The sequence below is a fragment of the Daphnia magna genome, unplaced genomic scaffold (genome assembly GCF_020631705.1).
Source record: "Daphnia magna isolate NIES unplaced genomic scaffold, ASM2063170v1.1 Dm_contigs240, whole genome shotgun sequence".
Lineage (NCBI taxonomy): Eukaryota > Metazoa > Arthropoda > Branchiopoda > Diplostraca > Daphniidae > Daphnia > Daphnia magna.
Window position 1 is genome coordinate 42506 of NW_025533198.1, and position 23614 is coordinate 66119.

The 23614-nt window shown below is 40.7% G+C and overlaps 1 protein-coding gene across 1 annotated transcript; it reads right to left on the reverse strand.

Annotated features, from left to right (window-relative positions):
* Positions 1-321: 321 nt before the first annotated feature.
* Positions 322-23614, reverse strand: LOC116925174 (protein-L-histidine N-pros-methyltransferase-like). Its single transcript, XM_032931818.2, has 5 exons — positions 23500-23614; positions 23033-23404; positions 20894-21087; positions 4521-4730; positions 322-1077 (listed from the first exon to the last, which is right to left on the reverse strand). The coding sequence occupies exons 2-5, from the start codon at positions 23330-23332 to the stop codon at positions 687-689; spliced, it is 1095 nt and encodes a 364-aa protein (XP_032787709.2). The 5' UTR covers positions 23333-23404; positions 23500-23614; the 3' UTR covers positions 322-686.

The window sequence follows — 23614 nt, forward strand, 5'->3', positions numbered from 1 at the left end:
GAGCAGTGAAGAGCGTCGCACGTCTGGCCCGTCTCTCAGTTAATGTCTGAAATGACGATGGTCCCGAACCGTTCAGGCGTCATTACAAACGGTGTGGCAGGTGGTTTGGTCGGCGAAGGCGAAGGCAAAAAAAAAAACAAAAACAAACTCTATGACACGATCTGGAATTAGAAAAGAATTCGTTGTAGCAAAAGATCAACATTTAAAAGTAAAAAATAAAATAAGGTACCGTTGATTTTTATCATCACGTTGTAGTTGACATCAGGCCAGGCCAATTATTTTTCGTGAATTAAAACCAAAGAGATAGAATAACAACCGTTCTAGATTGTCAGCTGTTTGATAGTTTATCGAAGGGCCTTTTCTACCGATACAATCAGGCTTACGTCATTGAAGAAATAAAGATTTTTCTTTTGGCAAGAGATTTATCTCACATCCGAATATTCAATTAAAAGTATCATTTGTTTTTTTGTTTTTTTAAAAAGGGAATTCTTATCGTCTAGATTTTTGATTGATAACCGTAGGTTACCGGAATATTGACCTTTAGTTATGCTGCCATCTAGCGGGACTAAGATTACCTTTACAGAATGATTAGGAGGAATGCTAGGAATGAACGATGGATGAAACAAGTTAGAAATTAATCAACGTGCCCACCTTTCCCATCAATTACACAAAAACCCAAAAAACAATCAATCCAATTTGAGGGCGAATATCATGTCATTCAAATGGTAGAAGGTGCGCTCCAAATCACCTTCGCAAAGGTAAGGCAATCGTGACCAAGAGACGACCCGAAAAGCCAACGGTTTCAAAACGTTTCGCATCATACTGACGGCCTGCTCCTCGAAACTCTGGCCGTCAATGTCCAGCACCTGTTCCGGCTGATGATCTCCGGTAGGGGAGAACTCGACGTAAGGCCGGAAAGGCCAGGCGAGCGCCACCAGCACCAAACCGTTGGGTTTGAGGACGGTCTTCATCTGTTCGAGGAGCGTGAGCGGACGTGAGCAGCGATCCAGCAAGTTGAGGGCGCATATGACGTCGTAACCATCTGGACGTTGGCTCCATCCTTCGACATCCTCAATCCTGTCATTTGTTATTTATGATTATTGCAAGAGATTCAAAAACAAAACACACACACGCACACACACACACACAAAGTAATCAAAAAAATCTTCAAAAAACTAAACATTTTCATTTACTTTTAATATCATATACGGAGAAAGAGATATATATATATATATATTCCGGATGCGGAGTAGCGGGTAGTTAGCAGACTAATTGACCGTGTTTTATAGTATGCACAAAAGAAACGAACTTTTCCCTTTTATTATTTCGGGCTCGATTGTGAGAGATGGAGAGCCTTGAAAAAAAAAAAAGGAGGAACCGCCGAAAATATTCTTAATACACACACACACACAAAATACAATTTCGGTCCTACTACCCTGCCCTCCCCCTTTCGCATTTTTTTTTAATGGCCTCTTCTTTTATTTAAGAAAAAAAAAATAACTAGTTATGGAGAAATAAGCAGCAAGCCGAACACTTACGTTGCGACTTGGCAATTACCTCGTTACGCAGTGAAGACGAGCGGAAAAGAAGTTCGTTAAACTGTACACATGTTTACAAACATAACAGACACTAAAAAAAAAAAAAAAAAATGAGAAGAAACAAGCGCAGCGAAGGCGGGAGTGAGTTTAAATAGGAGAACCCCAAACTTCCGTTCGACTCGGATCAATACCGAGTACACACATCCAGGTCCTTTTCTTTAAACCTTTTACTCATGAGATAGCGAGAAAAACAAAACAAATGAACGTAACAATTGATAATGGATTCGATTAACTTTTAGCCGAATTTTGTATTTTTTTTTACAACAACGACTCCGCCTTTAAGCGACGTAATATCGGATTGTAATGTCGCCATTTTCTTACTTTCCACCAGTAGGTTGCACCTCTGTTTTTTATTTTTTTAATGTAATGTAATTGGTGTATCTGCGACGTGGAACTATTACACCGCAGCGCTATAGGATGTAGAGTGCCATAAACTAAGTTCCTCCGCCCCCATCGGTTAACACACACAAAAAATGAAGGAGAAAACAAACGACGTTGATTGCCGATTTTTGTTGTTTTGTTTTGTTTTGGGGGCTCAGGCGGTTTGTTTCTATCGCCTGAAAATGAGAGAAACTTTTTTTTTTGGGGGCTGTGTCAGGAAAGTAAATTTCGGAGGAGGTTCCGGTTCGGCGTTTTTTCGTCGCATCAAAAAAAAAAGCCGCAATTTCGAAATAGTTGACTAAAAAAAAAAAACAACAACAAAAATCTAGTGGATTTCAAATTTGCCGCTTGACGTATTTTTTCACGTCTTATCGACTCTGTTTTCATTGGCTCATCCCTCCTCCTGCCGTCATTGAAAACAACGACAATCATAAAACGAAGAAAAAAGGATCGGAAACATTTGTTTTTGTTTTTGTTTTTTTTTTGTTTTTTTCTCTCTTCGGAAAAGGGATTTAAATGATGACAATCGAAACTAATAGATTGAGATTGGATTGCGTGCAGTACAAAAAAAAAATACCTAAAACTATAACAATACGTTTCGAGTTCCGCAGCCGATCGATCGATTTCGATCCGATTTCCTTCTTTGTGCTATGCCGTTTCTTATTTGATTTCTTTCCCCCCGCCATTTTCCCATGTCGTTCTCCACATGAATATGAAAATATTTTCATCAGGGAATTCGATCATCCGTTATCTATAATAATCGACGAGAAAAGCGAAAGGGAAATGCTTCGAATTGTTTCCCTCATCAAACGGGGCCCAAGAAAATAAGGAAATAAATAAATAGAAAAGAGAGAAAGAGACGAATTGGAACGAAGACAGAACAGCAGCCTGAACGAGCGAGAGAATAAGAAAATCAAAAATAATAAAAATAAAAATAAAAAAACGATTAATGGAAGAAGGAGCGCCGGGAATGTCTATACTTTGCCGCTGTGTGCCGCGTTCACTCTTTACCTGCTGAATATATCAGAAAATATATATTTTTTTTTTAAAGAAAATAAATTCCGGAATCCGCAATCCGGGGCATTCGTAGCCAGACCATAAGCCGCCAAAAAACAAAACAAAACAAAAAAAACAAAACGATTTGGACGAAGGGGAAAGACATTCCAGCTCTCGAACGATACACACACACAGACACACACCACCGTGATATGGAAATGCAAATCTATAGTATACATACGTACTGTATATACATAAACACAAGACACATAACACGTAAAAGATGAAGATAGAGAGCTACTAGCGCCCATCATCGTGAATTGATGATTTCCTTTTTATTTCCTACCTGTCTGTGATGCGCTTCTTTTCCCCATTTTTTGAATGAAAACGAAAAAACAAAAATGAGGAGCCTGGGGATGTTAGTCTTAGAATGGCATACAGCACGACCCGATACATTATTCACAAAACATGCTTGTAAGCCATGTGTCTGTCAGCGTGTGTCTCGCGAGTGATCATCGCTCACGCAAGGTCGTTACAACAGCCCAAGACACACAAGCGCAGAAAAATGCTTGGCCCATGCCACACGTTTCATTGGCTATTTAGCGAAAGCAATCTTTTGGCTCTTGTCTTTTTTTTTTTTATTCATCGCCATTGTTTAAAAAAATAAATAAATCTAAAAAAATGACCATTTCCGAGTCGAAGAGCGTGAAATGAATGATCACGTCGAGTACATCCCCGCCGTGTGATTTGAACACGGTTCAATTGCCACCGTTTTCTTCTTCTTCTTCTTCTTTCTCAGCCTTTTTTTAAAATAACAAAACAATGGCCAACTATGAATCGACCGAAAGGAAATTCCCTAAATGGTTGTCATTCCATTCTTCCCCTCCTCCCGCCCCCCCAAAGAAAAAAAAATGTTTAAATATTTATTCAACAAAGCAGCTGATGATGATGGGAAATGACGACGAAGTCGGGGCATTTCAATCAAGATGGGCTGCGTGAGTTATGCGCACGACGTTAAATCCCCACTTCTTTTCTTTTTTTTATCCAATCTCCATTTTTTTTTAAATACTCCGCCTGCAGGTGGGTTGTTCTCATCTTATTCAACGGCTAGTTAATCCACTTTCGCTTCCCCCCTCTCATTTTGGTTATGTTATTCTAATGATGAACGACGACGGCCCCGAAAAAAAAAAAGCGCGGAATGCTCAGAATGCGACGATGAGAAAATACGAGGCCCCCCCCCTCCATTCCATTGGCGCATTTATTTCCCTTCCCCCGACCCTCTAAATCCCCCCCGCCATCCTTCACTTTTTCCGATTTATATGCTAATGAAAGATGCCGTTCGTGGTGACGTGATGATAGCGCCATCATCATAACGACAGGTGCCTGACGACGGTCGTGACGGTCCCAAAAAAAAAAAATAAATAAATAAAAATCAAAAGATGCGGCCGACCAAAGTTAACAAAACATCCAATAAATCAAGCCGGGAAAGGGAAGGAAGGAAGGAAGAAAGAAAGAAAGAAAAAAAATCAAATGCGGTTTGCTTACGTGAAGCCTCTAGCGGCCAAAATGCGCTTCATTGGCCACGACATTTCCGTGACGTGAACATAGTCAAACATGCTGGCCAGCAAAGCGGTGGTAGCGCCATCGCCAGCGCCCAGATCCAACATCCGTTCGGCTCGGTAATCATCGGCAAGGTGGAAGAGCTTCCGGAATTGTCGGTCCGAGATGACGAACATCGATCCTCTTCTCAAGATCCTGAAATTTATTTTTAAAAAATAAATAAAAATAAAATAAAACATTTTTTAAAAATTGAATTTGAAAAGATTTCGTAGACGGACGATTGCACATAACGCTGAACATTCATAACAAATAAACGTAAACAAGTGAAAAACAAATTTGAAGAATGGCTATGTACTTCAAAATGAAAACAACAAAAAAGAAGGAAAGAGGATTGAAAGGGGAGGGGGGGTACATAAATACTGGCCGGAATCGTGTCTGATGTAACATTACTGGCCATTGCGTCTCCAAATTGAGATGGAACAGACAAGTTATGGTCGTGCAGGAGTGACGGGATTGCACAACTATTTAGTTGCGTCTCCTCCTCCTTGTCGTCGGACGGAGCGCTTCAAATTGTTCCATCATGTCGGCAGAGAGAGAGACAATGTAATCACATGCCATTTTCCACTATACTATTCCGTGTACTCCTTTTGTTTTTGTTTCCTCATTTTTCTTTCTCCCCCCCCCCATCCATTCGTGTATTGTTTCCTATTTACGTGTGTGTGTGTGTATATCATTTGCTTAGAGTGGTGGATGGGAGGCAGTTCGAGGGCGGGCAGCAGGGGCCGGCTTAGGTATAATAACAAGAGGAGATTGAACGATTGCGCAAAGTGAGAGCGAGAGAGAGAGAGAGCCAAGCCTTTTTTTTTTCAATTAACCACCGAAAATGTGGCACACGATAACGAGAAAACAAAACGAGAATTTTGTTTGGTTTTCTTCACCAGATGTCGTAATACGCACAGATCGTCCAGTCTATCGATATCATAAGAAATCAATCAGGTTTTGCGAGGAGGAGGCGTAAAAAAGAGGAGAAAAGCACAACAACAAGAAGAAGAAAAAAAACAAGTGAATAAAAATTGCTTCACTGTGTAAAAAGAGTGTCGACGGGTGGGGGGGCACTCCTTGTACGCAAGAGAGCACAGCAGAGGCTTAGATTGCCATTTGAAATGGGAACTGGACGGGGGATGCAAATCTAAAATCAATAAAGCGCGAGCACTGTAGCACTTTCCACCAGTTACCACACACAATACAGACTATACCAGCAGCTTTTGCATCTCCATGTTTCAATAGAAATAGTTATCGTTCTAACCCTCTTCCCCACCCAGCACACATTTATTTTGATTTGATTTTCATCTGAGACTTGAACAATGCTCCGCTAGAGTGTACAGCACGGACGGGGGTGGGGAGGGGGTTATTATCATAATTCAAATATTTCAACTTAAAAAATAAAATATCAATAAAAGCAATGATTCTAAAGGGAAAGAGCGAGTTGATATAAAAACGATTAAGGTTCATCGACAGGCAAAGAACCATTAAAGAATGCATCGTCTTCTTAAAACTATAATTCTAACCTGCCGTTATTCTTGCTGATTACACAATTCACGAAATGAAACGTCATCGGCAGCGTGAGAATCAACGTCATCGTCTGACGAACAGGAACGTATTTTGTTTGTTTTGTTTGTTTTTTTCAATTCTCTACCTCTTGAATTTGTCATCATTCTGTAAGACTTTAGAAGAACACACACAAATGGATCGTGATTGAGGGATATCCGAGAGCAGCTGACGGAAAAAAAGGGGGGGGGGAGTAAATAAATAAACCTGGTGACAATAAGAAAAAGAAGAAAGGGATATGCAGGGGGGGGGGCGATTTCACGACGTGTCGTAAGAGTTGGGTCCACCGTAAGAAACTCTTACCACCTTTTTTTTTAAAAAAAAAAAGGGAACCCGGTACTTCCCGTTCCGGTTTGCGCGACTTCCCGATGGCTCTAAACTTGTCATCGCAACTCAACACAATTTTACCCCCCATCTAAAAAAAAAACCCTTCAGACTCGTTGGCTATTGTCGCTAATTGTACAACCACCTACTCTCACCTTTAAAAAATATAAAATAAATAAATAAAATACTCTTCAACAAACCTCATCAAAAGAGAAAGAAAACAAATTTTGGACAAGGGGGAGAGAAAGAAAAGAAAAAAAAATGGCCTATAATTACAGGCATTGACCACACGACACGACGCCTCGGTCAAAAGCTCTTATCAATATTTATGATTAGAGAGTTAGTCCGGGAAGGGGGGGGAAGGACATTTGCTCGCGTTAGCGCCAATGGCCAAGCCGATGGCGTTTGATGTGTTGGATTCACGCGGCCATCATTTTGATTATTCACGTCTTTCCCCTCGTAAGTTTTGCTTTTCCTGAAAGCGAGGGCCAATATTATTTGAGAAACGACACCACAGGTAGCAGCACATGCATCCCCGAGTCAAGTGGGTCAACAAACAAAACGAAACTAAAATTGGTTCAGAAAAATACACTGTACATGTACATACATATTCTAATAACAATCTTCATCGTAACAAAGCACTTCCGTTTTGATCGGCTCAGAACATACAACGGCAAAGGGGGGGGGGGGAGAAGAGTTTCTTAGGTAATGAGGCTTCTCGTTATCCGTCCAACTTGCCGCAGGCCGATTGCGTGCGTGCAACAAACAAGAAAAATAAAAAAATTACGAAATTTCGTTCATTTTCAACCCCCCCAAAAAAAAAAAACACGGGCGTCGTTAGTGAAACAGAAAAAAAAAAAAGGCCGAAATAGAAGAAGACGGGGGAGCGCGGGGGAGGTGTTTACCGCACCCGTTCACATCACGGGTGGCAATTATGGGCCCCCAAAAAAACCATTATTCCCCCCTTTCCTATTTTATTTATTTTTATTTTTTTCTTGATTTCGTTTGCCCGTCTAGTGACTTCGTGATTCCGTTCGAGGTTGGGGCAATAATCGCGTCACGCAATTGTACACATCGCCAAATGTTCAACTGTTCCGCAAAAGACTGCGGCACTGGCGTTGGCATTTGAACAGCATGTTGCTTGCGCTAACGGCATCAAAACAAAGTCCCCCGATAACTTTCAAATAAATAGTCCATTCTATTTATTCACTCTTCTTATTTATTTGGATTTTTTTTTTTTTATTTTATTTTTTTTTTAGCCCCAGTTAGTAAAACGAAACACGTGAACCGTGCGGATGTAAAGCAGACGACAAAAGAAATGGCCGATTGGAAAGAAAAAACAAAAACAAAAAACAAACGTCGAGTTTGATGGTGCGATTCATCGTAATCTTTTTTCTTCTTCTCCTCGACTGCAACATAAGATATCGAAAATATGTGGCAAAACAACCCCCACCCATTCCCCCCCCCCTCACACAAAAATAATAATATCATATAGCCAAGGAGAAATCATTGAATCACGCAAAACATTTGAACTTTTACAACACACGGGTGGAGTCAAAGTCAACTCTTCGAAGAAAAAAACAAAACAAAACAGTTTGGCTGCTATTCACTAAAGCGTGACCAACATTCACGGGCATCATCCGCCCGTTCGTTGCAATGACGGGAGTGAAAGGGGGGGGGGGATCGAAGTCTGACATTTAAAAAAAATAAATAAATAAATAAGAAAAACGGTCCCCGATTGCATGCGACAATTTAACACCAACGCTGGTGGGCGTTGCCCGGAAATGCCACGATGTACATCTAGACGCGTAAATAGATGCATAACAACCTCACGAAAATGCAAATGAGTTTGATTTTTTCTTTCTTCTCCTTGGCTCATTATTTTTTTTTCCCCATTTGGGTTCGGGATGGAAATGATTCCGACGTCCGATTTTTAAAATTTAATTTTTCCGTTGACACCTTTTTCTGTTTCGTTTGTCGGAGAAGGGACAAGGTGAAATCGACCGCAAACGTGCGCCACGCATCAACGGAAAACGGACGAGCTGGAAAGAAGGAAGAGTGTGGCTGTTGTCGGCTCGTGGTTTCTCGTTTGTTATCACACTCTTGTCCACACAACACATTTTTTCTTTTCTTTTTCAAAAACAAAAAAAAACCAAAAACAACTGAGCACAAGAGAAAGGCACTGTGTCGCCGCCAGCAAGCTCATCTTTCTCCCGTCATTAACCAAAAGAATTAGTAAATAAATACAATCGATTTTTACTTTTTCCTTGATTAGTTTCCTTTGTTTTTTTCTCTTTTTTCAGTCAGGTGTGTCGCTGTTAATCGAACGAGAAACGGCCGTCTTCAACGCGTCAAACTGGCCACTTCCGGATGACGGTATTTGAAAATGTCAAAGAAAAAGGGGGGAAATAAGAAAGGGGAAACAGTCCATCGTGCGCTCTCTCGACCTCATCACGAATGGTCCGACAATAACGCTTCTCTTTTCTTTTCTTCCCCCCCCCCCTTTTTAAACTACTTACTACTCTAGCTACTCTTATTACACAACACACGGTTAGATTCGGTCCGTCATTTTTTTTTTATCTTTCTTCCCCCTTTTTTGATCATATCAAAGAAAACTCTCAAAGACAATTAGCCGTTAATCGCTGTAACGGCGGCGCTGACGGCACAGGTACGAAGAAGAAGCCGACAGTGGGGGGAATGAGAGAGAGAGGAACATAAGAAGAAGAAAGAAAAAAAAGGAAAACGGCGCTTGCTCACGCTTGAATGTGGCCGAACGAGTCGGTGAAGAAAAACGTCCTTGACGGTTTGATGATGATGATGGATAGTAATGAGACGTGGCATTTTATCCTTCCTTTCTTTTATTTTGTTCAAAAAAAAAAGAAATGTGTAATCAAAGAGGCTTTTGTTCAACAACAACAAAAAGAAGAAGAAGTTCGTACCACCTCCCACCTTTATGGGTAGATGGCGGTGGGTGGGTGACGTTAGATGGGAGGGCGTCGTGGGAGAATTGGTGCGACGTTGATGAGACATGCCTATTTAGATGTGTTTAAGATATAAGACGCAATCTGACTACCATTTGTTGCTTCTCTTAAAACATCAAATAGGAAAAGGGGAAAATAAAAAGGAATTTTTCAAACAAAAAAAAATCGGTCAATGCACGGACGTGAAAAAGGAAACACAAGTTCCTCCGACCGGAACCGAATGCATCACACACACACACGAAAAAATAAAAAGGCAGACTCTTGACCGACACTCCCAGCTCAAGTGAGACGCATCAAACCCTCTTTCTCAAGACACGAGGGAAAAAAGAAAGGGGGCAGATCCCCAATTTTATGTATTTTTTTTTTTTTTTTCGGTTGTATTCTAATTTATTTCTTATTTGTTCTCCCTCCCCTTCAATCGTTTTGTTTGTGTGCTGGCTACATTTTAAAAATCGACTGTACGCCAAACTGAATGTTATCTATTAGCCTCGTTTCCAGATGACTATCATGAGCTGGTCAAAATAAATAAAAAAAGGGGGCTGTCCAAGCCATAGACCAACCCAGCCCCGAGTGTTACGTCATTTAACTTTCAAAGGTGGGAAACGAGACGTCAAAACTGTTTGAATAGAAGGGGCGAAAAAAAAAGAGAAGCCAAGAATGAAATAACGACTGGTAGACGGCAAATTAATCATGCTTAATTACGAACCGTTAAAAAATCCAAAGAAAAAGAAAAAAAAGAGGGTTAGAAAAGCAGCACATAATACACGCGAACCGGAACGAAACGTCTCGGGTATTTTTTTTTTTTCGGCAATTTTTTTGTTTAGGTCTTTGATTTTTGCCACACACACACAACTACTTGCTATTATACTTTCAAAAAAAAAATCATCCCTTTTTTTGGGTTTGTTTGTTTAGGTTTTGTAGTCCAACGCACACACACACACACGACCGTTATGTGCACATACATCTGCATCAATCTATATATATATATTGTACAACTTGTGTCTGTGTAACACAATCATTTTGAGCTGGGCAATTTTTTTTTTTTTTTTTTGTTTCTTTGTTTCCTCGTCGCTGCGTATAGACCAAAGTGTATTTAAAAGAAACGAAAGAACGGAAAGCAACGGCTCACGATTCCTGAACGGAACGTGATTTTGACGTGAATTCTAAAAGCGCGCACAGCGAAACAGTATGGTTATTATTATTATTATGATTTCCTTCTTTTCTTCTCAAACATTTCGCCTCCCCTTTGTTAGTTTTATTCCACCCACCCCCCACTTTTTTTCAAGAGGAAAGAGAGAGAGAGAGACTTTGGCAAGCGGACTCGAAATCACGGTTCGTTCTCCCGAGGCCCGACAGATTGGGCTCTCATGACGTCATCATTTTTTCGTTCTGCGTGTAATCACAACCGGCTTCTTTTTTTTTTTTTTTATTTTATTTCTTTCGCTCTACACACTACACACTACACACAAATACATATATATTCTATTCTATTGATTTTTTATTTTTCTGTATAGTTCAAACGATTATTATTTACCCTTTCCTCTAGATTCGTTTTTTTTTCTCTCTTTCTGATCTCCTCCCTTTCGTGTGTGTTCCTTTTTTGTACTTCCCCTCCCTCATCTCGTATTCTAATATTCCATGGAAAACGTAATGTAAAAAATGCGCTCGACTGTGCATGTGTGTGTGTGCTCGTCTGAAAATGTGTATGCACAAAACAAAATAACACGAAACAAAATAAATAAAAATCTATAACATTCTTCCCCAACCCCCTTTTCGTACTGTGTATCTCTTATTCCATCGTGCCGGAAGAAAACACTGGCGCGCACATCAAAATGGAGAACGATCCTCGACAGTGATGTTCATCGCAACAGTATATACATATACTACGACGAGACTCTACCTCCCCCACCCCCCCAATTCTTTTGATTTTCTTGTTCCGAGAAAGGAAAAAAAAATACATAAATGGTAAATGCATGTAAAATATATGAGGGTTAGTTTATAAGAAGTAAACTACGTATATATATAGACTGTGCGCACTCCTCCCCCCCTTTCTTTCGTTTTTAGCGATTGAACTGTCAATTGACGGGCATCGTTTCATGATGGAAGGCTCTTCTATCCTTTCAAACTCTACGGAAATGGGGTGGTGGGGGGATTCAATTGCGCTACGATACAGCGAAGAAGCATCATCTTTTATTCCTTTTGTAAGGCAAAGAAATGCTCAATTAAAAAGAGGCTCAACACCTTTTCTCTTTGTGTGTGTGTGTGTGTGCCTCCCCTTCTAAAAGAACACGTTCAATTGGAGCCGTGACGGGTTTTTTAATAAGCGAAGAAGAAAGAAAAAGGATTTAATGAAAATTAAGGTTCACTCAACACATCGTCTCTCTTCCTCCCCCCACCCCCACCCCCTCAACTTTTCTTTTTAAAAGAAAAGCCTTTCGCCCTTTTTTTTTTTTTTTTTCTTCGTTGTTTGTGCGTTTTTGTTTTTTTAATTGCTACCCACATATAGAACACCATCGCTATCGGCATTGTTTTCAAGGTGTCCCGCCAACCGGCAGCATCACGACCTCGAATGGCGGTCGTTGCGGGTCTTTCAGGTGTTGAATAATAATTAAAAAAAAAAAGGGGGGAGGGGGACGGTTCAACAATCAGTTCCAGTTCGTCTTAGATCTCCATTCATTTTTTGTTTCTTTTCTTTTTTGTGAATGTGTTAAATAGCAATCAACACATTCACCGAAGGGTTTCAAGTTCACGGGTAATTATAAAAATGCATTTGCGTGTGTGTGTGTGTGTGTGTACAGTCTGCCAGCGAGCCTCGTTCAATTTCCGGTGGCTTCATTCAGTTTCTCTTCAAGCATTTAAAGTTACAATAACAAAAATAAATAAATAAATAGGAAAAGAAATGATTTTTTTTTTTTTAAATAGCCTTAATTCTACTGGTTATTGGTGCAGTGGAATTTGCATAATACCAACGCAAAAGAAAACAAGAAAATCCTTTTTTTTTTTCTTCTTCTTCTTTGTACCCTCCCTGTATGAGTTACGTGGCCAACACGAAACGAATTTCACGGCATCATTGAATTGAAATCTGCTCATGAATATCCAGCGTTCACGTTTGGAAACTCTTGTCTGCTATTCAAAAAAAAAAAAAAGAAAAAAAAGGGCCCCAGCATTTCAAACACGAACTGACATTTCGAATGTTCTAATTGTTGGCCATCATCGTCTTAAATTTTCAAAGAGTAAAAAAAATGAAAAAAAAAACAGAAAGAAGAATAAAATTATCAATTCTTCTATTCATTTTTGTTTCTCCCAATTTCTTAAAAAATTCGTTTCACGGACCACGGCCAACCCCAAGTACCACGCCACACATTTCCAACGTATTATTTTACTCAAATTTCTTTTAAAAAACAACAAGAGGAAGAATGAAAATGAAAGAATAAAAGAAAAGATAATGAGCCCAGCTAATAAGCACGTGTGGATAGACCGGTGGTGGAGCTTGCGCTTGCGCCGATGCCTCCGCCGATCTGCATAATCAAAAGCTCAAATACTACTGACGAGTGAGGTTCGAGCCCGAGCAATAGAAAGACTACTAATTACCCCTCCCTCATATCTCTCTCTTCTGCCTCCTCCTCCTTCTCCTACCGAGAAAGCAAAAAAAACATGGGCGGCTGACGGAAGATTTAGGGAATGAAAAGCCTCACGGTGGTTGTATAGTAGTAGCTTTTAAAAAATATATATATAATAATAATAAAATAAAAATAGATGTACAACGTACAGCGCATGTATTGTAGACCCAATGGAAGATGGCGCATGAGAGTCTCGCCGATCGCCATGCCCAACGGCCTGCCGATCATCATCATCAATATAATTAGCCTAATAATCATCAGGGATCCCTAGCGCCACAAAAAGAAAAACAAAATTATACAAAAATGGGAGGAGTTTTTTTGTTTTTTTTTTTTTTTGTTTTTTAAATTAAAAAGAATTTTGACCCTGGCGCTGGTCCGCGCAAAAAAGGGCGTCTATCGAGACTCTCGCATTTTTGGTGTTTTTCTTTTCTTAACTTCTCCGTCTACAAACAACAACAACAGAAAAGAGATAGAAAGAGAAAGAACACACAGTTTAATTAGCATAGGAGGGGGGGAGATCTCCTCGAAGCGCAAACGTTTCTTGAAAGCTTCGTTAGCATTCGTAATTACGGCGCATATCTACAAGAGACGTACTGCAGACACACACACACGGCTAATGTGTCCGTATACTTTATCCACAAGATGCCACGCACCTATACGTACAGGCAATGAATCGTTTCAACAACAACAACAACAACACGAAATTAAAAAGAAAGAATTTTTTAAAAAATAATGATGATGGCGCTGCTGCCCGTGGTGATAATGATGAACGACACCAAAAAGGAAATAACCCCATGCCGTACCGTTGGCGAACCGACCGTCGCCGTGAAACGCGTTTGCTCCAAACTCCCGCCTCATCATCATAATAATAATAATGATGATGATGATGACCATAATGGCCGATGATGAAAAATACAGCGCGACGCGCGGCTCAATGATTTTTTTTTTGTTTTTTTCAAGAGATAGAAAGAAAAGAAAAACAAAAGACGGAAGAAAATGAAAAACGGCGGCCGAGGCACGCGCTTCTTCTTATACAATCGACACGATGCGTGTGTGTGTGTGTGTGTGCTACCCGCCCGCCTATAAACACATCCTCACCGGCGGCGTTCATCTGCCTCACACTCCACGATAGGGGTCATGAATATTCATCGATGTGCTTCGTACTATCTCTGTTGGTGTGCCTTGTCTATTCTTCTATTTTTTATCGTTTTTAATTTCCCCCATCGACTCCGATTAACAAGACGGGGGGGTATAACGCTAGATAACTTTTTTTGTGTGTGCAGTTGTGGAGAAGCTCAAGGTGAAATCACGACTTGTTTTCGTTGGATAAGAAACAAAACCGAAAACCCTCCAAAATTCCTGATTAACGCTGTGAAAGGAGGGTTGCGCATTCGAATTCCAAATAAGTCTCGCACAATCACAACATGAATATTCATGCGCATCGCGAGCGCACAGTTTTTGTTTTACCTAGAGCTAAGCAACAATGAAACACACCCACACACATAAGAGAAAAAAAACAACAAAAAACAGGTACACCTTCGAATCAAGCCAAAACAATTAGCATAGAAAGCCATTTGAGCTACAGATTGCTGGTTGACAAACACAATGTCCCATCTCCCCTTCAATCGAGAAATCAAATCAAACAAATCCAAAAATGAGTTCTAAATCAACTCGTTATACCTGTATCCTCCTCCTTTCTACGCAAGCGGCGGCATCAAAAACAAAAAAATGTGAGGTGCATCGCCGAGCAAGTAATCCATCCGGTTATACAAGGGCGTGCGTAGAGTCAAACGCATTTTCTTTTGTTTTTTTAATTATTATTAGAAAAAAGAAATCAAATTTTCAAGGTGGCGTAAAAAAAATTAATAAAAATCTTTGCAATGCCCCCCCCCCTTTCTTTTAGTTTTCACTTCTAATGTAACACGTCGCTCGGCTTGAGCGCTTCCATTACACCTCCTAGGATTGTGTTAAAGTTGCGTGTGCGCGCAAAGAGAACGCAATAACGAGAAAATAAAAGAGAGGCCAAAGAAGCCATTGATCTCTTTTCCTTCTCCCGAAGGCTCGCATTTCTTCTTTTCTGTGCAGCGCGAGGTTAGGGGGGGGGAGGGACACGCCCTTAAACGATCGACACCCGACGGTTTTCGCATCAGAAACACGATCTAAACGCATCGATATAGAATTCACGGCAAATCAATGCGGCGTTTGCGCCCTGACGGCGCAAAATGGCATCTCATTTGTTTGCCGGGATTTGAAAAGAAAAAAAAAAAAAAAATCTAATTCTGGAAAATCATACGAATGTTTACCACCACAGCTCCATCCATCAGGCACCGTATCTAACATGTCATTCGAACCCCTCCCCCCTTCCCTTCCTTGAAAAAAAAAAAGAGAAGAGTTTTCACGTATCAAATACGCTAACAGCGAAACGTACGAAAAGCAGAAGAAATGCATCAAGATGAAAAGATGATGGCTCTTTCTTTTGAGGCAAATTTCATCAGCCATCAAACTTTTTTTTTTTTTTCTTTCTTTCCTTTCCCCCCTTTTTCTTTCAAGCTCCGTTCACAATTCAGGGAGAGATGCACAGCCCGGGGTAATGCGCCAGAAATGGAAAAAAAATATAATATATATATACATTTAAATAAATAAAAAGGCGGAATGAAATAGAAAGAATCACCCCTTCCCTCCCCCCACCCACAAAAAAAAATGTCATAGATTACTACGTGATTTCTTTCTTCTTTTTTTTTTCGCTTGGCATGTTTTGATTCGTTTCCTTTTACAATCGCGCTCCGTTTCTCCGTGGAACTTTCCCAGATTGAGAAAACAAAAAACCAAATAAGAGACACACCCGAAAAAAAAAAAACAAAAAAAAAAAAGAAGAGGAAAGAGAATCAATGTCTCTTTTCATTCAAATTGCGAAAATAATTTAATAAATAGTTGAAAGCCATTAAAAAAAATAATAATGCGCGCGCAATATATCGCGGCAACGCTGCAATCAAAAATCGGGAAGGAAAAAAAATGCGCATCGATTGCGGACTGCGAGTTAGCAACAATAAAGAAATTTTATAGACGACGAGGGAACAAGAAAAAGAAGAGCACGGTAACACTGAAATAATAATATGTAAATCTGATTGGCGAATGCAAATGCAAATGCAAAAAAGAAAAGAAGGGGGGCATGGCCTCGCGGCTCGGATGCTGAGCAACAACAAAGCGGGCCAATAAAAGGGGAGGAGGCTCAACAACAAAATAAAAAAAAAAAATCGATATCACAAAAGGTCCACGTAAATATGTACACACCGAAAACTCCCGGGGAGGGCCAACACTTTTCCTTTTTAAAAGGAAGGAGAGAAGAGGGGGGGGGGTTGCGCAGACAGTAAATATGCATACGTGAACGGGAGAAGAAAAAAAGGGGGGAGCTATAAATCAAAACTCCGCCTATCCTCTTTCTCCATGTAACCCCCTTCCGCTTTCGCCTATTATTTTGTGCGTGTCCTGCCGCAATCTCGTCAACCAGTGAGCAAACTCATTAGCATGTCGTGCCGCGTCTATTATGTATCTACAACTAGGGTTGGTAAATAATGAAAAAAAAAGGGTTAGCCAGGGCATGTGCGCATAATTTCAGAGAGAGAGAGAGCAAGGGGGGGATACCACACAGACCTTAGCTCCGCCCAGTGAGAGCACCCCCCCACACCCATATTTCCTTTTGTCGCCATTGATGATGAACCAATCGTCGCTTTAACCCTTTGACGTTCTAATCCCGGACGCGGATGCCAAGAGAGCTTCACTGTGTGGTCAGATGGAGCGCCTGCCGGATACCCCCCCACCCCATTCTCCCCAACGGTGTGCTTCGTTTTCATCTAGGGCGCCACTGTCGCCGATCCGTTTTAAGGACCAGCCTCCAATCCCCATATCCTCTCGCCCCCCCCCACCCTCCCCAACTCCCTTTCTGCATCAAAGACGGCCACATCGACTATGGTAATATGGCCATCTCCATCTTATATGATACACTCCACCCCCTTTCGGATGTGGCGCGGGAGGGGTGAAAAAGAGGAGCTCAAACATCAAACAATTCTGCCACACGCGGCCATCCTTTTTTTCGGGCAAAAGAAGAAGAAGAAGAAACTCACAAGTCCAAGATGGCCGCTGGCTGGATCATTGATCTCTCTGTCTGTAATATCTACGCCTTCCTGCTCTTCTCCCTCCCCCCACCCCCTCACTTCCAATCGCGTATGTAGATTGAACAAATCAACCATTTCGTTCGTTCTTCTTCTTTCTCTTTTCTCATCTCCCATCCCACCCTCTTCCGTTTCCGGCCGGATAGATACACATACCATACACACAGACACACAGACACACACTCTCTTTGCCTCCTCTTTCATCTTTCTTTGTACGTTCGCACAACGTCCAGCATCTCAACCCCCAATAGGAAAAGAATACAGAATCAAAAAAATAAATAAATAAATCAAAATCGATCACGACGCCATATTTAAATTCGAGCATTTTCATCACGAAAGAAGAAAAATAAATAGGCAAATTTTTCAAATTGCAATAAGAAAAGTAATCACGACTCTCGCCGCCCAAATCGATTGAAAAGGGGGAGAAAAAAAAATAAAAATTTTTAATCAAAACACAATTTGAATTTTCTTTTACATCCGACAGCCAATCAGACACGCCCGTCTCGAACCCCCCCCCCCCAAAAGCGCACAAAACAAATCTTATCTCATACACTCGTGTGTGTGTGCCATTCTTTTTCTTAAAAAAAAAAAAAAAATAAACATATTTCTCTTCACGACAGCGCATACTAGGAATCACGTAACGAGACATCGGGAATCACTCCCAACCTCCCAGATGGAAAATGTCGCCTCGACAGAGACGAATAAAGAAAGAAACGACATCAGGGAGGCAGGAAAAAAAAATAAAAATAAAAAAGCGATCAATACTACTCTCTCTCTCTCTATGCTGCATGTGTGTGTGTGTGTGTGAAAGAAGAAGAAAAAAAGGACGCTGAAGACGCACTTTTCGATGAGAGCTTTCTCTCTCTCTCTTTTTTGAAGCCCCCCTTTATCTTCTATTACACAGAGCCGATGACAGGAGCGCGCACAGATGAGGAAATGCAATGAAATGTATTTTTAAAAAAAGAAGAAGAAGAAGAGGGAGAACGTGAAACAAGAGAGGAAATGATAGCTACGCACCATTCGATCCTTAATCGTTGCAACTCTCAAAATGAGAAGTGGAAAAAAAAAAAGCTTTTTACTCGTTTCACAAGGCAGATCTAACAGACGCGTTCACAAGTGTGTGTGGGTTCATTCGCTCTACTCCGATCAGACTTGGTAATTGGCACCAGATGACTCTCTGTCACTCCGACAGTAGACACAAGGGGAATGGTGTTATACACACGACTAACGATCGCTGCATTTACATGTAACAAAAGGAACTAGCAAAAAATAAAAGCTTTCACGCATTCATACCAAACTGGCAATTAAATCGACACATCACACGAATCAAAAAATAAAAATAAAAAAGGGAACGCTAAAACGCTTTTTTTTCTCGAAAGGATTCAACAACATTTCGATCAAACGTGCTCATCAATATCCCTCTTTTTTTAAAAACCCGAGATGACAGAGGGTAAAAAAAAAAAAATTTATACAACATCGATACACATGGGCTCGTGCCGTGTGTTGTCAATGACAACGAGAAACGAAAGAGGGGGAAAAAAAATAAAAAAAACGTTCGGCTCTGATGAGGAATCAAAAGCGAATCACATCATTTCTTTTTTCTTTCCCCCTTCTTTCAACTATATATTTATCTCTTTTATTTTTTTTTCTCCCCTCTTTCTAAGGGCGATGGAGAAAGAAAAGAAGAAAAAAATGGTGTACAACCCAAACACACGGAAAGAGAGAGAGAGAGACCCAATGACGTAAGCCTTAACAACGAAATATCGATTGGAATATCAAATATAATGAACAGAGACTGTACATATATATATGTAGGAGCAACGAACCACGATGGAGAAACGGGAAGAGAAGAAAAAAAAATATATGTATGTATATATATATAAGAATAATAATAATAAAAGAAACGACATAAATTAAGAGCGCCGGTATAGTTTGTGGGAGGGCGCAAACGCACAGAGAAGAAGAAGCAGGTCAATGGTGTGTGTTAACAAAGTTCCGTGTCTACTAGAACGAGGCTATCAACGCCGATCGAGGGGACGCGGTACAACGAAACAACAATTCGTAAAAAGAAAAAGAAAAAAACGTAATAATAATAAAAAAAAAAAAAAAATGGCAGCTGGATCGAAACGTTCGGGGGGAAAAAAACCGAATAAATCTCGATCGAAATTCAGAAAAAAATAATAATAAACTATTTCATATTGATCAAGTTTGATTTGAGAGGGGGTTGTAGGAGGGGGGGTCAATACGGTTTCACTTCTATTTAAAAAAAATAAAATAAAATATGGTTGGATTTGATTAATAATCAGCCTGACGGTGCAACGCTTCAAGCGAAAATTGCTTCAAAAAAGGGCCGAAAATTGTTAACAAAAGAAGAAGAAAAAAAAAAAGATGAATATGTAAAATATATATAAATATATTTTTTAAATGGCGGGTGGATCGATGTAACTAGGGGGGCTTTCGCTAAAGAAGAGCAAGAAGAATAAAGGGTAGCACAAGTGAAAATAACCGTTTTGACGGCGCCCTGTTGAATAAATCAAACGATTAGGTTTATAATTCGTGTGTGTGTGTGTGCGCGCGCGCCAAAGTGCCAGGTGGTGGCGAAACATCACGCCAACCGACGCGTCGGTATCCCTTCCTCCTCCTCATTTAAGAGAGGAACGCGCGCGAGCTTCTACCTTTCTTTTGCTCCCCTATTAAGTATCTCGTTTTAATAAACGCAGCACGAGGAGACATTTTTTTTTAACATAAAAAAAAAGGGGGGGGAGGGGATAATGCTTATTTCATTTCACTCCCCCTTCCCCCATCTTTCAAAAACACTTGCGACGCCAATCCAAAAAAAAAAAAATAATAATAATTTTTTCAATCTCTTGTTATCTCCTCCACCCGCAAGAGGGCCAAGAGGATGGAGGGTTCGCGTAGGTTCGATTCAATCAACCGACAACAATATTTTACGATTTTTCATTCAAAACAAATTATTTCTTCTCCTTCGTACACTCTTTTCTTTTTTTTTTTTTCAACTTCAAACATCAAATTTAAATTGGGTTGTTTGTTGGGGGAGTTTTTCTTTTTTAATTGGGCCCTCCAGATGCTCCACTTGTCCCTTCCTTCCCCAACTCCGTGAGTTCCGGATTATTATTATTTACCTTTTCCAACCAAAAAAAAAAGTCTAAAAAATATGGGAAAAGAAGGAAGAAGCCTCAAGGAAATATCCAAAAGTCCGTGATTAAATAGTTTTTTTCTTTCTTTCTTTCTTCCCCTTTTGTTCGCGTTTGTTCGCTCGTTGCGTTGTTATCCTTTTTTTTTCTTCCTGGCAAACAGAACGGAGTCTCTTCAACAGAAAAAGAAAGAAAAGAAAAAAAGGGAGCGCTGGATCGTATCGAAAGAAGAATATGTCTCGTCTTGACTGACTTTCTTCTTGTCTGGCGTGCGTGAATTCGGCAGAGCGGGGCCGACTGGTAGGCCAATTACCGACCCGGCGGGGCGTCACATCCCTCCCAAACACGATGCAATCGTACAAGTTAAAAAAATAAATAAAAAAGGCCTGTCCGTTCATTTAAAATCATCCACCAGTTTCAAGTGTGTGCGTGGCGAAACGCAAAAACAAAACAAAACAAGGAAAGAAAAAAAATAAATAATAGTTTGATTTTAAAGCTTACCCGTTAATGGATGTTTGGCTGACGAAAGGGGCGAGAAGCGTGCGGGCCACCAGGTGGAAAAGTTGAGTGAAGACGGCGTCCGAGCGCTGCTGGCAACGTTCCAGAAACACCTGCGTCTCGGCGTCGGCAGAGTCCAGCTCGATGAACAGCTCGCCGGCCTCCGGCTCCAAAGCTTCAACATTCACCTTATACCACTGTGCAAAACAACAACAACAACAACAAAAAATAAGAAACTAGTATTTATCATTTATTCGATTTTTGTGTGTGTGTGTGTGTGTTGTTGGTCGTGTAAAACTCGAATCTAAATTACGGGCTATTTTTTTTTTCTTCTTCTTCTTCACCTTCTCTATGGTTTCCATTCATTTTGCTGAATGATGGCCATAGGCGTCACACTCGAACAATCACATGTAATAATAGCACGGTGTAGGCACTGCAATAACCGATAACAAATCAGCGGCTTGATGGCTAGCGCCACCCGCAACGTGGGCGGACGTCTGTTCAACTAACATAAAGGCCAATAACCTGGTGAAATCAAAAAAGAAGAAGAAGAAGAGAGCGAAAGAGCCTAAACACTTTGCTTGCGAGATTATTCTTTTCGATACTCAAGTTATTCCTTGAAAATGACGCGTTTTTGCAACGAATGTTTGCTCGATTGCTGACTAGAAACGTCAATCATTCCGGCAGTTGGACGCAGTTTCGCGTGTGGCGATTGTTTGCGCACCAGAGTTCGAAAGATGCAGGCGAAATCGAATCACACCAGAGACGTCATCCCCAATCGCTGGTCGTGACACGCAGAAAAACAAAAAAAGATAAAGGACTAACGGAAACAAGAAAATAAATAGAAATAATCAAAGAAAAAAGCGAGTCCCGGAACTTCTTTTCTTCTTCTTCGCTGATTGGCGATTGTTTCACCGTAAAGACTTGTTAAGATTTAAAAAAAAAAAATAATAATAATAAAAGAAAGGTGTGCAGGTGATTGATAAACAAAAACATTCAAAGAAAAAACGTGAGAAAGGTAAACGAAAAAATAAATGTGTTGCTTTTGCTGTTTGTGTGTGTGTGTGTGCTATTGTCGGGAAATGGAAGAGGGAAGCCAAACAACGTTGCTCTGATTAAGAGAACAAACGCTACCTAATTACGGCCATTAAAAAGCCGTCAAGATCGGGAGTGCCGTAGACTCTGTGGTAGTGGCACTCGAACGAGAAAGACGAAGAAGAAGGAAAAAAGGTGGGGTAACCGTCGTCTAACAAGAAAAAAAGGGAGAATAAGTAAAATAAATTAATAAATAAAGAACAAAACAAAAAGTTTTGTATGTGTGGTGCCAGCAAAGAGAAGGAGGAAAGCCTTTCGCAACCAAAGTGAAGCTAATTTACTATTCAAAAGAAGTGAATTGAGTGCGATGGGAACAGCTAAGAAGAAGACAGGCAAGAAACAAAAGGATTCCAGCTTCTTCTTCTTAACTTTAATGTGAAACCTATAATTCCCCTTCCAGCTCTTATTTTTGTTCTTTTTACGGTACTTTTTGAAAAGCCGCACGACGGAAGTGTCTCTCTAAATGAGTGGATGCGTGTGTGTTCTAATTTGCTTCCCCGTATATCTCACAGGACAACAACAACAACAACAAAAAGGGAACAGAATGAGGGGAGGGTGTGTGAGAGAGAAGAAAATGTACGATTTTTAATTGGACTTGTGTAGTAAGAAGAAAATTCTGATGTGAGGGGGGGGGGGAGAGAGAGAGAGAAGAGAAATAGCTTCGATAATAATGAGTTTGTAATTGCTAGGTGGAAACATGATTAAAGCCGACCACAAAACTACCCAGTGGGAAGAAGAAGATGGTGGAAAACGTCGGCGTCGTGAGGGGGGCGGGGGAGGGCGGTTTGAAGGAAGCAGTGCGAAGGACGGCGAGTCGCCCTCATTTCTTTCCCTGTGTGGTTAAGATCACGAGACCGCCATTCACGGCCATTGTGTTTGTCTAGCTCTAAGACTAATTTATGATTCATTATTGAAGCCAGTCCCCCTCATCAAAGACAGTTTCAAGCGTTTTCTCATCAATGTGGAACTGGCTGCGAATGACTCGTCACCTTGGAGAAGTGGGAGTTGAATGGAACTAAGTTGGGTTAAGAAATGCAGGAGATTTACCTTGGTCCTGTCGAAGTTCTTGAACTCTTCGTCCACCAGGATCTTGGAATACACAGATCGGGCCAGGGCAGTTCTGAAGTAAGGTCTGGTGGTTGTCACTGCTGACGGAGGACACTCTTGGCAGCCATCAGCACTGCAAGATCTCATTGTTCTTGGCTGAACTGATATGCTACCCATCCTGCCGGATGAGCCAGACAACGTGGTTGCACTGAGGCACAGGAATACGCAGTGTAGGAACGTGATGGCGGGTTTCAGTCGATAATTAACGAGTTCACATGCGTGCCACGACAACCAGGGCATGGGAAAATTTCTTATCAAACGGACGATCTAATTGAAGCTCGAAATATTACGATGCAATGCAACTATTTTTTTCTTAAAAACAAAAACAAAACTTGATTATAGTGTGACTTTCAATTCAACAAAAGCGGGTGGCGCCAAAAAGGCATAACCCACAACCATATGCTTACAGCACAAAGCATTTGAAAAATCTAGGAGCTCACTTTCCTCCGTTCTTAATCACGTAGCAGACGACATCACCGTCAATGCGCTAAAGGTGATGGCTAAACAGAGTCCAGACCAGTC